General features: G+C 40.2%; 1 protein-coding gene across 3 annotated transcripts in view; it reads left to right on the top strand.

Annotated features, from left to right (window-relative positions):
* Cdc42 (cell division cycle 42) overlaps positions 1-16,333 on the top strand; it is a 40,368-nt gene that overhangs the window by 22,382 nt on the left and 1,653 nt on the right. For 2 of the 3 annotated variants that reach the window (XM_028875380.2, XM_028875382.2), the window contains exons 2-5: positions 780-934; positions 3,991-4,063; positions 8,272-8,381; positions 8,484-8,681. In XM_028875380.2, coding sequence (XP_028731213.1) covers positions 830-934; positions 3,991-4,063; positions 8,272-8,381; positions 8,484-8,681 — 486 coding nt within the window. In that variant the 5' untranslated portion in view covers positions 780-829. Of the gene's footprint in view, positions 1-779; positions 935-3,990; positions 4,064-8,271; positions 8,382-8,483; positions 8,682-15,043; positions 15,912-16,333 lie in introns of those variants that run through there. The other variant, XM_028875383.2, reaches the window with a different exon arrangement.

The raw sequence follows: 16,333 nt of genomic DNA, 5'->3' as shown, positions 1-16,333 counted from the left end.
AAACTCTTCAGGCCATGAGTAATAACTAGGCTAACTGATGCTACCATGGCTGCTGACTAGAGATTACCTGATCATTGTCCAGTTCCTAATGCTCACATATTCTGGGGTTAATGGACTGTGCTGCTTGGTACTTAGGTTCCGGGATGCTGCTGCTCTAAGGCTGGGTAATGAACCATTGTTTACAGTGTTCTTTGTGTTGCAATTGATCTTGCATATAGTACATATGTGGTCATACTAAAGTAAGCTTTCACAAAATTCATATATCACATGGGACTCTTTCTCCTATCTCTTCCTTTTTTTTTTTTTTTTTTTTTTTTTTTTTTTTTTTTTTTTTTTTTTTGCTTTTTTCGAGACAGGGTTTCTCTGTGTAGCTTTGCGCCTTTCCTGGAACTCACTTGGTAGCCCAGGCTGGCCTCGAACTCACAGAGATCCGCCTGGCTCTGCCTCCCGAGTGCTGGGATTAAAGGCGTGCGCCGCCGCCGCCACCCGGCTCTTCCTTTTTGTTATTAGAAAAAGTAATTAAAAAAAAGAAATATACTGATTACTGTTCTACTTTGGATTTTGATACTTAAGACAAAACAACCAGGTCCAGAAACTTAGCAAATGGACCCTTGCAACTGCTGCTCTGAGCAATTGCTGTATTTCTTTTTAGAGGTTTTTAGCTATATCAGTAATGCTAGTTCTTTTCTTTGATTGGCTGAACCTGTTACTAGTTGAGAGGAAAAAAATATGTATATAAATAGAAGTCAATAGAATAATTGTCTTTAATTTCTTTGTAGGTCAACATCTAATTTGAAATATTAAAAGTGGATACAAAACTATTTCCGCAATGCAGACAATTAAGTGTGTTGTTGTCGGCGATGGTGCTGTTGGTAAAACATGTCTCCTGATATCCTATACAACAAACAAATTTCCATCGGAATACGTACCAACTGTAAGTATAAAGGTTTTCTGATGGTGAAAGGAATTTTAATGTCATCTCATTCGAAAAAAACTTTGCCTGCCTGAACTGAAATATTTTTGCCCTTTAAAAAAAAATTAAATTTCATTATCTTTATTTACTTTGTGGGGTGTGTGTATGTATGTACATACCCCACCTGCCTTGGCACTTGTATGGAGGGTTGAGGACAACTTGAAGGGATCTCTTTTGATCATGTGGGCCCTGGGATTGAACTCAGGTTGTCATGTTTGGCAGCAAGTGCCCTTACCATCTCAGTTATTACACCAGCCTATTGTTTGCTATTTTTAAAGGTTTCTGACTTCTCATGGGTAATTACTTACACTTTAAAATTGAAATTAAACAGCTGAGGGTGGAGGGATAGCTCCACAGGTAAGAGTACTGGCTGCTTGCTTTTCCCAAGAAAGAAGAAGTTTCTTTGAGGGGTGAGAATTTAAAGATATAATTTGATAGCTGGGTGGTGGTGGCACACACCTTTAAGTCCAGCACTTTGGAGGCAGAGGCAGGTGAATCGCTGAGTTTGAGGCCAGCATGGTCTACAGAGTTAGTTCTAGGACAGCCAGGGCCACACAAAGAAACCCTGTCTCAAAAAAATCAAAAAGAAAAAAAAAGTAGTTTGGTACTAAAACTACATTTTTGAGTTGGCCCATTAATCAGAAGATATTTTGAAGTTACAAGGGTCTTTATGAGATAAGATGTAAATCTTAGGGGCTGGGGAGATGGCTCAGAGGTTAAGAGCACTGGCTGCTCTTTCTGAGGTCCTGAGTTAAGTTCCCAGCAACCATGTGGTGGCTTGCAAACATGTGGTGGCTCACAACCCTCTATAATGAGATCTGATGCCCTCTTCTGGTGTGCAGGCAGACATGCAGGCAGAACACTGTATACATAATAAATTTATTAAAAAAAAAAAAAGATGTGGATCGTGTCTCAGGATGAGACATCCATTGGGAAACTTGTGTCTGAGCTTTTACTTGTAAATGTGATTTCCAAATCTTTCAGGACTTTATTTGATGTGAGCTTCTGGGTGTTTTGTATGTATGTGTATCGTCAGGGAAAGATCAGCAGTGGAGTAAATTTTTTAGATGGGCCTGTTTAGGTAAATAGGCCAAAGTATATTCTATATCTGTGGTGTCTACATGGAAATTGATTTGGTATACAGTGCATGTTTATGCCCATCTGTGGACTGAGTTACCAGTTAGAGGACAGAGATTAGAGCTGAAGAATTTTATACATCATCTTATCTTCCATGGGAGAGAAAAGTCAGCTCCAACCTGCAGTTGAGACTTGGAAATCAAGCTTTTCTGATACCTGTTTTTTTTGGAGACTGGGTCTCAACTGTGTAGCCCTGGCTTTCCTGGAACTTGTTGTGTAGACCAGACTGGCCTTAAACTTACCGAGGTCTGCTTGATATCTCTGTCTAATGCTTCCTGATTTCTGAATCCCCCCCACCCCTCCAGGCAAGGTTTCACTACATTGTTCATGTTGGTGTCTAGGATTCAAGTGATTCTTCTGCCTTAGCTTCCCAAGTGGCTCATCTGGATAGATGCTACCTGACACATTCGGCATATTCCTGTTTTTTTGTTTTTTCCTTTCCTTTAATCAATTACTTACTTACTTATTTTTTTAAATCTATTTATTTATTTATTTATTTATTTATTTATTTATTTATTTATTTATTTATTTATTTATTTTTGAGACAGTGTTTCTCTGTGTAGCTTTGGTGCCTGTCCTGGCTCTCACTCTGTAGACCAGACTGGCCTCGAACTCACAGAGATCCACCTGGCTTTGCCTCCTGAGTGCTGGGATTAAAGGTGTGTGCCACCTCCGCCTGGCTATTTAGTTACTTTTTAATTGTGTGTGCATGATGTCCATATGCCCACAGAGGCCAGAGGTGCTGGATTCCTCGAGCTGGAGTTACAGTGGTTGTGAGCCTCCTCATGTAGGTTCTGGGAACTGAATTCTGAAAGAACAGTATGAGCTCTTAACCACTGGGTCATCTCTCCAGCCCAGTTTCAGTTCTGAATTAAAAGTAGCTGTCTGTGAATAAATAATTTCTTTCTGTTTTTTTTTTTTTTTTTTTTTTTTTGATTTTTCGAGACAGGGTTTCTCTGTGTAGCTTTGCGCCTTTCCTGGATCTCGCTCTGTAGACCAGGCTGGCCTCGAACTCACAAAGATCCGCCTGGCTCTGCCTCCCGAGTGCTGGGATTAAAGGCGTGTGCCACCACCACCCTTCAGATTGAACATTGTTGAAGCAAAGCACTGTCTTAAGTTTTTTAGACTTGAAGGGGATTATTTGAAAATTTTTATTATTTATTTTTGAGACAGTCCTTAAATTCACCAAGTAGGTCAGAGTGACCTTGGTTGGTTTTTCTTGCTGCTGCTCGTGGCTAAGTGCTGGGGATTCTGGGGTGTTCCACCATACCCAATTTGCTTTTTCCTTTTTCTTTCTTCCTCCCTCCCTCCCTTCATTTTAAGATTTATTTATTTATTTTTTATGTATGAGTGCTCTGTCTGCATGTACGTCTTTATGCTAGAAGGGCATCAGATCCCACTAGAGATGGTTGTGAGCCACCATGTGGTTTCTGGGAATTGAACTCCTGACCTCTGGAAGAGCAATAGTGCTCTTCACCACTGAGCCATCGCTCTAGCCCCCTCCCCTTTTTTTTTAAAGCTAGTTTATTTTCATTTAGCAAAGTGTTTTATTCAAAAGCTTCCCAATACTACTAGTTGTCAGAAAGAATGAAAATCACCTTTTATTTACTGCCTAATCTCATTGAAGATGGATGGAAGGGTCCTCTAGAGTTGGATGCCTGGTTTCTGTGATACCACTTATGATTTTGTGTTCCTCACGTAGTAGGACATCCCAGGACACAGTCTCTCATTTTGTTATCAAGAACCATTCAGCTCATGCAAGGGCGTAGTTGGTGAGATTGGTTACATAGAAAGATGAATTTTCTTCTTGGGAAGGAAATAAGTGGCTAGGAATTGTACTATCTCACTTACTAACAATGTTGTATTTGTTTTGTTTTTAGGTTTTCGACAACTATGCAGTCACAGTTATGATTGGTGGAGAGCCATATACTCTTGGACTTTTTGATACTGCAGGTGAAAACTTAATGTCTCATAATATTTTGATCTGTAACATTAACAGTTGCTACTGGATGTCTTCTTTGTACACCATGAAATTAGTATATTAGTAATTCACTTATTTTTTGTTATTAGCAAGGGGATTTAATCTAATCCCAGGATTTAGGAGGCAGAGGCAGGTAGATCTCTGTGAGTTTGAGGCCAGTCTAGCCTACATAGTGAGTTCCAGTACAGCCAGGGCTGTGTAGAGACCCTACCTCAAAAGACCACACTCAGAAAGATAGTTGACCCTGGACGGCTAATAGGAGTTTGGAATACCCTGGGTGGATGGTATGGTAGAGGATACAATATGGTCTGAGAGTCATTAGGTAAACTCTAATGGGTTTGGAGGCTGGAGAGAGACTAGGGGACTGAGCTCAGAAAACATGTCTGCTGATTATTTCCTTTCATCCCCTTGTTCAAATCTCACAATTGAGGACTAGAGATGTAGCTTAGTTGGTAGCATACTCCCCTTGCATGCATGAGGCCCTGGGTTCAATCCCCATCATTACCACATAAATTTGGTGTGGCTGTAGTCACAGCAGAAGCTTCTCTGGGCAGAAGCAGGAGGATCAGAAGCTCAAAGTCATATATAGCAAATTGAAGGCCAGGCTGGGCTACATAAGACCCTGAAATGAAGTACTCTGTTTCCTAAATATGACCAAGGTTGTAAATGTCATATTTATTATTTTTATCTATCTATCATTCATTCATTCATTCATTGTTTTTTTTGAGACAGGGTTTCTCTGTGTAGCCTTGGCTATCCTGGAACTCTTCTTTGTAGACCAGGCTGGCCTCGAACTCACATAGATCCACCTGCGTCTGTCTTCCATTGCTGGAATTAAAGGCATGTGCCATTATACCTGGGCAGTTGTAAGCATTTTGAATCAGACCTTCAGAATGTGTTTTACTTTTTGAGACAGTATTCTTGTGTAGTCTAGGTTAGTCTTGAATATAAAGTCTCCCTGCCTCAACTTCCTGACTTTGGGATTATAGGTGTGTTCAGATAAAAAGTTGTTGAGTATAACAATAAAATTCATTTTGGTAAGTGTTAAGTTTGATGAATTGTATTGACCTCCACCATAATCAATATATCTACCTTATCTGTGGGTCTGTTTTATCCATTCATCTATATCATATCTATCTATATCTATCCAGCCACCCACTCACTCATCCATCCACCCACTCACCCATCCATCTGTCCATCTATTATCCATCCATCTATCCATCCATCCATCCATCTAATTTTTAATATCCTAAAATTTTGCTTGTGCTTTTACAGCTTTTTCTTGACCTTAACAGCCACAGATGGACTTCTAGGTTCCCACTATTTGGCTCTTCTAGGATTTCTTGTGAATCTTTTATGTTTGACCTGTGAGAGCCATCCATGCATGTATATCATGGTTCTTTGTTTTTGTTGCTGAGCACTATCCTACTCTGAATTCAGCATAATTGTTTATTCACATGTGAGCTAATGTGTTTGGGTTCTAGATATAAGCTCTTATTAACATTGGTGCTATGAACTGCTTATGTTTTATCTGATGTCAGTAACGTTGATGAACATAGGTTTACAAATCCCGCTTTCAGTTCTTTTAGTTGTGTATGCCTGTAATTGGAGTTGCTGGATAGTGTGAAAATTCTGTTTTTAGTTATTTTAGGAATCTCTTTTCAAGAGCTGTCCCAACTTATGTTCCTGCCAATAATGTGTGAGGGTTGTATTTTCTTTGGAGAAATGTGAGTCCTCTGGCTTTTTAAATTTTTTTTTTATTTTTTTTTTTACTTTTTCATGAATTGGATTTGTTTGTAATTTGGTTGAATATTAGGAGTTCTGTAGATAATAATCTCTCACTCGTATCAGGATTTGCAGGCTATTTCTCCCATTCTCTGGATCGCTATAATTTTTTTTTCAGATTTTATTTTTATTTTATGTATATGGGTGTTTTGCCTGCATGTGTGTCTCTGCACCACATGCATGCAATGCCTATTGAAGCCAAAAGAGTGTGTTGTATCCTCTGGAACTGGAGTTACAGATGGTTGTGAGCTGCCATGTGGGTGCTGGGCACCAAATTCTAGTCCTCCAGAAGAGCTGCCAGTGCTCTTAACTACTGAACCATCTTTCCAGCTCCTGGATTGTTTTTTTACTGTGCTGATACAGTCCTTTTGAGGGATGAGTTTAGATTTGAGCCTAGGGCCTGATACAGATGAGGTAAGCACCTGCCAGTAAATTATACTGTTCTGCTGGGTGGTGGCACATGTCTTTAACCCCAGTACTCGGCAGAGGCAGGCAGATCTCTGTGAATTTGGGGCCAGCTTGGTCTACAGAGCAAGTTCTAGGACAGCCAAGGATACACAGAGAAATAAATATGTACTCTCTTGATACTCCTTTATATATATAAAAAATTTTTTTCTGTGTAATATTAGGTAAGGACCAAACTTCATTATTTTTGTGACTACCCAGTTTTCCTAGTACTTTTTATTTACTATTGGATCCTTGTCAAAATTGTTTTGTATTATTTATTTCTGGGTTTTCTTTTTCCTTGGTCTATTTGTCTTTAACTCAGTATCATGTTCTTTTGCTCACTGTAGCCTTTTAGTAAAGTTTTTAAAAATTAGAACTATTCATTTTATGGTGTATGTGGGTATTTTGCCTACATGAATGTATGTGCATTCTTAGTGCCCCCAGAGGTCAGAAGCTGGCATTGGATCCCTAGAGCTGGAGTTACAGATGGTTGTGAACTACTGTGTGGTTGCTGGGAATCAAACCCAGGTCCTCTGGAAGAGCAATAAGTGCTCTTTACTGCTGAGCCCCTCTCCAGCCCCATTTATTAAGCTTTGAAATAAAAAAAAAAAAAAAAAAAAAAAGGGTCTTCTAGCATTGGATATGTAGGGTAGAATTGATGGTATCTTAATATTTGATCATCTAGCATATGAGTATAGGATGTCTTTCCATTTCTTAGGGCTTCTTTACTTTTTGCCCTTTTCATTTTCCTGGTTAATTCCTAAGTATTTTATTCTTTTTTTTACATATCTATTGATTCTTGCCAAGTTCGTTTTTCTTAGGCCTTTCCAGTTTCAGATATGGGCTTTAACATGCATGTGGCAAGTATTTGGCTTAGTTTGATTGTTATTATGGATAGTGGTTGTCTTCACTAAGAGCTTTATTGAGATTAGTATTTTGTTAGGTGGTTTCACTGTGATTGTTACATAACCAGAAGTAGATTTGAATTTTCTTTTGAATCACACCTGTAGCAGTAGTTTATTGTTACTACATTTTTTTTATTGATTTACTAATAAAGAACTAAAAACTGGAAATAAAAGCAAATAATACTCCAGTTTCCTTGCCGTTTAAGTTATTGACACATGTAAATAGAATTACCTCAGGAGTATTGTCCAAAGAGCATATAATACTAAGCCACACCTTTGAGTAGGTAACCTTTGAGTTTTGTTGCTAATGGCCAGTATGCTGTGAACTGTATGTACACTTGAAGTATTGACAGAGCTGTGATTCCCCCCTCCCCCTCTTTGTTTTTTGAAATAAGAGTTTTGCTATGTCATTTTGACTGGTTTGAATCTTGCTTTGTAGACCAGGCTGGTCTTAAACTTGTGATTCTCCTGCCTCTGCCTCCTGAGTGCTGAGTTTATGGATGTGTGTTCCACTATCCATTTCTTTTCCTTTTAAATATTTAAATTTTTTTCCTTATGTGGAAGTACATGCCATAGCATATGTGTTTGAAGGTCAAAAGGGGGTAAACTTAGGGTCGTTGGTTCTTTCCTTTTACTATCTGTTTCCTGGGGATGGAACTCAGTTGTTAGGCATGGTAGCCTAACTCATGGCACTACCTTTACCCACTGAGTGATCTTGCTAGCTCTGCCCTATCCATCTTTGACTTTTTTTGTGGGGGTGGTGGTACCTGGTCTCATGGTCTCATGTTGCTCACACTGGCACACACTCAACCTTCCTGCTTCTGTCTCCCTAGTGCTGAGATTATAGTTTTGTGTCAACCATGCCTGGTTTTAATGTGGTATAGGGTTGAACCCAGGGCTCTGTGCATGCTAGGTATTCAATACCTACTAAAGAGCTATTGCCTTAGCTCTTGACCTGCAAATTTCCTTTTCTTAGACCTGTGATTTTAATGCCACGTGGCCATCAGATTTCAATTGCTGACTTCTCCTAACTTTTTCTTTAGGGCAGGAGGATTATGACAGACTACGACCACTGAGTTACCCACAAACAGATGTTTTTCTAGTATGTTTTTCAGTGGTTTCTCCATCCTCATTTGAAAATGTGAAAGAAAAGGTGAGTTAGACTCTTTCCCCTGTACAGATGTTCTTTCTGTTGTCCTGTTACAGTTTAAGAGGCTTGCGGATTGACAAAAGCATTTTGAAATCTTCCTTTTAGTGGGTGCCTGAGATAACTCACCACTGTCCAAAGACTCCTTTCTTGCTTGTTGGGACCCAAATTGATCTCAGAGATGACCCCTCTACTATTGAGAAACTTGCCAAGAACAAACAGAAACCTATCACTCCAGAGACTGCCGAAAAGCTGGCCCGGGATCTGAAGGCGGTCAAGTATGTGGAGTGCTCCGCCCTCACACAGGTAAGGGCTCTGGAACCCATATCTCCCTGTAGTTGTTCTTTTTATTATTATTATTTTATTTTTTGAGTATTAGGATAGCAGTGGCTCTTTTCCTTTTTTTCTTTCGTTTTCCCTTAAAAATTAAGAAACAATTACGTCTGTGAATGTATACTGTGAGTGCAGTTCTGCAGAGTGTGTAAACTGACAACATGACCATGCAAGGCATGACTGAGAGGAAGGTTTTTATTGTAGATATGAGGGAGAGTGTAGCCAGAGGCATCTGGATGCATCCAGAGCAGAGAGAGAAAACTGTAGGCTGAACATGGCCAGCAGATTAGACTTGGTCATGAGAAGAGAGAGATGGGTAGAGTGAGAGAGAAAGAGAAAGATGACCAAGACAGGGGGTCAAGAGAGGACATAGTGGAAAGAGCAGTTGAAGCTATGGGGAGGGAAGCTTCTAACTGGAGAAGTTTAGGGTAAGCAGTGGGGTGAGAAGAGCCAGGATGCTAGCATAGACTCTGAAATGTGTAACAGGTACTTGTGATAGTGAGGGAACATGTAGATGGGCATGTGCTTTGATATGCTAAGGAGCACCATAGATTGCTGCTTGTCCCTTCTGCCTTTGATAAGGAATTGACTTCTTTGGTAGAGGGGAACTGCCAGAATTTGAACCTTATGTTCCAGCCTTTTGTTTGTGATAAGAGGCAATATAATCTCTTCTGTAACTGCGTCTTAGCTGAAATTAGGACATTGTTGTCGGAGACCAAGAAGGCTGGAATGTTGGTTTAAGGCTGGGGGAGTAGGGGAGGCTACGCTGCTTTGAGGCTGGAATGCTAGTCCAAAGCTTGAGCCTATCAGAAATTCTGTCAGCAGTGTTTAGTTTACATCAGCTTTCAGCAAGTCCAGGCTTTGCTGGTTCTGAAGGACTGCCTGAGGCTGGCATGTTTGGAGCACTTTGCATTCTGTAGTTGTTTGGAAATCTGCGGGGACAGATAGAGGCTAGGAACAGAAGGGAGAGATATGGAGCTTAGGGGAGAATCTTTATCTTGGGTATAGACTTGAAACTTCCAGGCCTATGGTCCTGGTAGTTGGGGGCAAGGGGTGGTGGTGGAAGGAGTCGCAAGACCAGAAAGAGAGAGCCCATCCTCAGGTGTAGCTGGAGTTCTCTCCAGTCCTGCTCAGTCTCAGACCCTCAGCCACTCAGACCCAAATAAACACACAGACACTCATATTATTTAAACTGTTTGGCCTAATGGCTCAGGCTTCTTGCTATCTAGTTCTTATATCTTAAAATAACCCATTTCTATTAATCTATACGTTGCCACACGGCTTGTGGCTTACTGGTACCTTACATCTTGCTTCTCATGGCAGTGGTGGCTGGCAGCGTCTCCTGACTCAGCCTTCCATCTCTCAGAATTCTCTCTCCTTATCCCGCCTACATTATACTTCCTGCCTGGCTACTGGCCAATCAGCGTTTTATTTATCAACCAATCAGAGCAACACATTCACAGCATCTCCAGCACTCAGGGATAGGCAGTAGGCAGGAAAGGTTAAGCTGTTGATTGACAGGAATACTTATTTGGAGTCTGGTTGACCTCTGATAGGTGGATCCAAGTCTTGACTCCATGAAGCTTACATGAATTTTTTTTTTTTTTTTTTTTTTTTTTTTTTTGGTTTTTCGAGACAGGGTTTCTCTATGTAGCTTTGCGCCTTTCCTGGAACTCACTTGGTAGCCCAGGCTGGCCTCGAACTCACAGAGATCCGCCTGCCTCTGCCTCCCAAGTGCTGGGATTAAAGGCGTGCGCCACCACTGCCCGGCGAATTTTTTTTAAAGTTTATAAAAAGATGAAAGTTTTAGCATTACAACTATTTATAATCTCCACTGAAGTCCTCCTTGTAGAAAAAAGCAGTTAGCAAATGTCTATAAGCCAAAGATGTTTAAGCTCAGTGAGAAATACTTTTAAGTCTATATTAGGAAACAACCAAAAGAAGTTAAAAAATTTGAGCCTGTGACTATAATAGCAGCCAGTGCTTTACCAGGTCTAGGTCAATAGCTTATTAGAACTCCGCTGATTAATATTAAAATTTCTAATTTTTGAAGTCTTCCCTCCCACCCTCCCAAGACAGGGTTTCTCTGTGTAGTTTTGGTGCCTGTCCTGGATCTCTCTCTGTAGACCAGGCTAGCCTCGAACTCACAGAGATCCTCCTGGCTCTGCCTCCTGAGTGCTGGGATTAAAGGCGTGTGCCACCACTGCCTGGCGTCTTTTTTTTTTTAGCTTTTAGCTTCTCTGGTGTGTAAGGATATCAGATCCTCTGGAACTGGAGTTATAGACCGTTGTGAGCTGCCATGTGCTGGGAATTGAACCTGGGTCCTCTGAGAGAGCAGTCAGTGCTCTTTAACTGCTGAGCTCTCTCTCCAGCCCCCAAATTTTTGAAGTCTTGATATAACAAATAGTATATTGAGAGGGAAAGAAATCTGAAACATTTCTCATTTTTCATATACCTTAAGTCACTTCCTCAGACTTTTATAACTTGCATTTACACACCTTAAATCACTTTTTTTAGACCCTCACAACTTAAGCTTTCACATTCTCAGACCTTTACAACTTGTACTTACTGGAGTTTCAGAAGTTGTGAACCGCCTGTAGTGGGTGCTGGGAATGTAACCCCAGTTCTCTGGAAGAGTAGGAGGCTCTATTAGCCACTGAGCCATCTCTCCAGCCCCCTTTTTCTTGAGGTAGTGATTTGCTATGTAGTCTACGCTAGTGTGGAATTTGTGGCAGTCTTGACTCAGTCTCCTCAATCCTGGGGTTACAGAATTGTACCACCAAGCCTGGCTTTACAGAGTGGTGTTCAGCCGTAATAGTGCTCAAAGCTGTCCAAGAAGAACATGCCTGGCTTCAGTATGTTGTTTTGTGAGAGGGCTGTGTTTATGGAGAGCCTTGTTAGTCTCTTACAGATCTGGCATTGTTTCTCTTCCATGTTGTACTCTTGTATGATTTGGATAGTCAAGATGAGTGCATTTTTTGTCTGTCTGTCTGTCTGTCTTTAGATACTAAAATCTTTCTTCCTTCCTAGTTCTGACAAGTGATATAGGGTAATTCAACTGGGACAGAAAATTAATAATAATATTTGAGGCTTTTGAGTCAAAGGAGGTGTGGCTACTGTGTAGACTACTTTTGTCATAGTCCTCAATCATTTATTATCTATTATCTCCAATTCTGTGGTTTGTTTTTTCCCCCCTATGATTTATTTTTATCTATTTTATGTATATGGCTGTTTTGTCTGCATGTATGTCTGCACACCAGAAGAGGGTATCTGATCCCATGGGACTACATTTACAGATAATTGTGAGCTACCATGTGAGTGTTGGGAATTGAACTCAGGCTCTCTGAAAGAGCAATCAGTGCTCTTGACAACTGAGCCATCTCTCCAATTTCCAGTCCTGTGTTTTGAAGGGTATTATTTCCCTTTTGGAATTTTTCTGACATTTCTGAGTGATATGACTAGAAGTATTCTTAGAGACAAGTTCAGGGAGCAGTGAGTGAGAGTTTAACATGCGTGTGCATTTCAGTCTTCTGAGGCTTTAGAGCATTGTGTCTTAGTTCCTTTTCTTCTTGCTCTAGCAAAATACCTTGACCAAAGCAACATACAGGAGAAAGGTTTCTTCTGGCTCACAGGGTAAAGTACAGTTCATCATGGCGGAAGCCAAGGTACAGGAACTTAAGCAGCTGCTCACATGCATTCAGTCAAGAGACAGAAAAAATGAATGTGCTAGTTAGTGCTTAGCTCACTTTGTCCTTATTGAGTCCCAACTCCTCTGCCCAGGGAATGGTTCCACCCACTTTAAGAAGGGTCTGCCCACATCAGTTAATGTAATTAAGTTCATCCTCCACAAGCATACCCAGAGGCCATTTCCCAGGTATGTCTGGATTCTGTTAAGTTGATAGTTACTAATCATACATTGTCCATTCCTGGTTTTAAGTGTGGTTTTAGGAACAAAGGAAAGAATTTGGAAATAATTAGCATTGGACTCACTGATTTACATACCTAATTAAAATAGAGGTTACTAGTATATTATTAAATCCAATTATATTCATTGTGCTTTTTTAGGTATTGGTCATTTTTAATACTGTTGGGTTCTTGATCAAATGTTTTTTTATCAGTGATATATGTATAATTATGCATACTTAGATTTTTATGAGGAATTCAGTGTATATAAGACCAGATGCATAATTTAAACTCCAAGCTTTTTGCTTGATTTTGTATTTAAGTGTAAAGCTTTTGTACTTAACCAGATTTCTGTAGGGTAACTTGAAGGCACAATTTCTTAGTTCTACATCCCCCAGCCCAGTTTAGTAGTTGATCTTATTGTAGAAGCAAATATTGAAAAATTCATAAAAACTTAACCTTTCCACAGAGTACAGACTGAGACAATAACCAAATAGTGTTCTAGTACCATCCCTTGACAAGTGAAGGCAGACATAGGGTGTGTGTCTGGTAAGAAGTGTGTGGAACCTGACAACATATATCTGAGGTATGCTCTCTGTTCCTCAGATGTGGGTTCCTTTGGGGAAGGAGAGAAAAGTAGGCCATGTGGACCAGTTTTAGGTCACGGGTGAAGCTTATTTTAGACAGTTGGATACTTCATGTAAGATTTCCACAATGTGAGCAGATTATCAAGTTATTTAGAACTGGAAGCATGTGGAAGATACTTAGGAGGAACATTTTTCTTTCCAGATTCTGAAGTTAGGAGAAAAAAGATAGAAAGGGGGGGCGGGGTTGTGGGTTTGTGTAGTAGTTTAAACTTCAGGTTCTGTTTGTTGACTCCTCTATAACTAAAAGTTTTATGTAACAAGGTACTAGTAAAGCCAAGATTAGCCTTGTTTCATAAGGTATTTGTTGATCTTTTCCTGAAGTAATTATACAAGAAAGGATTGCTGTTTTGATTGTTAAAAAATTTTTTTTGAGACAGGTTTCACTCTGTGTAGCCCAGGCTGGCTCCAAGCTCAGCGTCTCCTCTCTGCCTCCTAAGTGCTGGGATTAAGCCACTTCACCTGGCTAGGAGTTCTTCTTCAGTGGGGTATACCCTACTTTCTAGCAGTCCTCTTCCTCTGTTTATGTCCTTGCAAGTATTTCCCTCCCACCGTCTCGTTTCTTCTTACTTGCCTGTGAGTGTTCATACAGATGTGTGGACAGATAGCAGAGGTACTTTAGTGTTTACATAGTATTTCTACCAGAAAAAGGAGGTAAAAGAAGAAAACATTCAGATCTCATTTTTTGATTGCTCTCATTTATTTTGTATTAAATGGATTGTGTGGGTATGGTCCTCTGGGGTTAGGTAGGGTATAAGGAGGGAAGCCTGGGTAGTCCAGTAGATGACACCACTGGGGCTATGTTCTGGAACTTTGGGGACATTTTTTACCTAAGATCAAACTGACCTAAAGAACACGTGAAACTGCTCTGGGTAGTAAACCTGTGGCCTCAAGGGTAGGAGCTGTCTGGGTTCGAGAGTTCCACTGCTGCCAATTGCAGTATCCTTGGAGTTTCTGGCAGAGCTGTAAGTGTATTTGTAGTCTAGTCCCTGTAGATGTCAGGACGGTCTGTTTTCATTCCATGCTACATGCGCTGGACTCATGCAGACATCTGAAAGCATTGGACTGCTTGCTGACTCTCATTCTGAGACCCCATTCTTTGTTTCCTTATGACTTGGGTGGTGGTTCCTTGCTCTAATAACATTGCTGAGTACCTGAAGTGCATGCTGTTTCTGGGGTTCATTCTTTATAAACTCCTTCCAGTTGCTGCTGCTGTTGCACAGGGAATCCTCCTGAGTGGCTGGGAAACTGACTTACTAAATCCCGATTAATCCCATCCAGATATGTCACTGGACCTAGAGACATGTAGCATGCCTGTTAGTTGCTGTTTGTGCCCTTCAGTTATTCAGGGGCTGAATTCACAAAAGCCTGGAATTCTAATAGATTGATTTCCAAAATATGTATGTCATCATCATCAATAGTAATGTTGGGGGAAATCTCACTTTTTCCAACACATCTATCTTGTGTTTAGATAGCTATTTTTCTCTTCTTGAGATTTTTATACCAAAATGTAATATTAGATTTCAGTATGTGATTCTTTAGAAGTTTACATACTGTATTTTTTATTATTTTTTTCCCTTGCTTAGTTAACTTTTTTTGAGGTGACATTTCTGTCCAGTTATCTACCCTCTCAGTACTCTCTCACTCAAGAACGAACATTCTAATGTCTCCTTTCCTTAAACACATTGCTTCTGTGAATTCAGCTCTTAACCCAGACTGCTATTGTATCTGCTAGTCTCTAATCCTCTAACCTGGCTGCTATTCTCTCTCCTCCCCTCTGTCTTGTAGAGAGGTCTGAAGAATGTGTTTGATGAGGCTATCCTAGCTGCCCTCGAGCCTCCGGAAACTCAACCCAAAAGGAAGTGCTGTATATTCTAAACTGTTTTCTCCTTCCCCTCTTTGCTGCTGCTTCCTGTCCCACTACTGTAGAAAGATCATTTAAAACAAAGGAATAAAACCATCCTGTTTGAAAGCCTCTGCGTCTTCTTACTCAACACATTAGAGCAAACTGTATTCATTTTTGATCATGAATGCAATATCTTAGAATATTTTTTGTGATCAGTAGTCACATTAGACTTGTTTAACTTTCTGCTGCTTGAGTTGCCTGATGCTCAGAGCCTTTGGTTTGAATTATTATTGCGAAAAGGAATGTGGTTTGGCATTAAGAATGATGTCTTGGAGAAAATAAGAGTTTTAACACTTCTAGATGTTAGTTCTAGATGGACAAAGTATTGCTAAACATCACTTTACTCAGTAATTACTGATTGTTAATTGTAATTGCATGACAAACTATGAAAAAGGTTGACTTGCTAGTAGAGTGTATTGGGGAAGGGAGGATTCTCCTGTGGTTTTCCTGTGTGCAGTGAAACTTTGTGTTGCTCTTGCTTTGGCTGTTTGTGCTGTAGGTGGAGTGTTTGTCATTCTGGGATGGGGACAGTATCCATGTATCTGCTACTGCTTTATGAGTTCATTGTTGTTACACATTATCTCCTAATCCTAACATCCATTCAACAGTTGACTCAAGGTTTGCTGATGTTGAAATGTAAAGCTACTGCCTTTATATATTTCTGCTTTTGATTTTACTGTTGTGAGGGAAACATACAATTGTGGTTATCTTTACATTTTGAAATTAAAAATATACAATTGTTTGTATAAATGCCTGGTGAAGCTTTATTCTTACTGCACTGACCGGCTCTAACTTCACTTTTGTATCAGGTACTCACCTCTGCTTACCTGAATCCCCTTGGCTCTGTCTAATTAGTGGGATAAAGGGAGTTGAAAGTGAATATATTTATAGCTGCCATACCCTTGCTGCCCACCCCCTGCCTTTCATGTAACATGGATGCCACTGCCTAGGTGTATTCTCTGTTTACATACTGCTGCTCCATTTGAATGCAGAGCTGCTTCCCTTGTTCCTATGTACAGTATTCTAGCAATACATCACACAACTCATCGAATGGTCAAATGACATGTGCTTGTTTGCTTCTTGTGATACATACTGATTTGCAAAAAACTCAGAGGACCACTCACGAGTATCTGCTCATCTGTGCCAGCATTGCTGAATCTCTCCTGTGCCCT

The sequence above is a fragment of the Peromyscus leucopus genome, chromosome 2 (assembly GCF_004664715.2).
Source record: "Peromyscus leucopus breed LL Stock chromosome 2, UCI_PerLeu_2.1, whole genome shotgun sequence".
Taxonomy (NCBI): Eukaryota; Metazoa; Chordata; class Mammalia; order Rodentia; family Cricetidae; genus Peromyscus; species Peromyscus leucopus.
The sequence above is the reverse complement of the archived record's forward strand: the minus strand, read 5'-3'. Positions and strand labels throughout refer to the sequence as shown.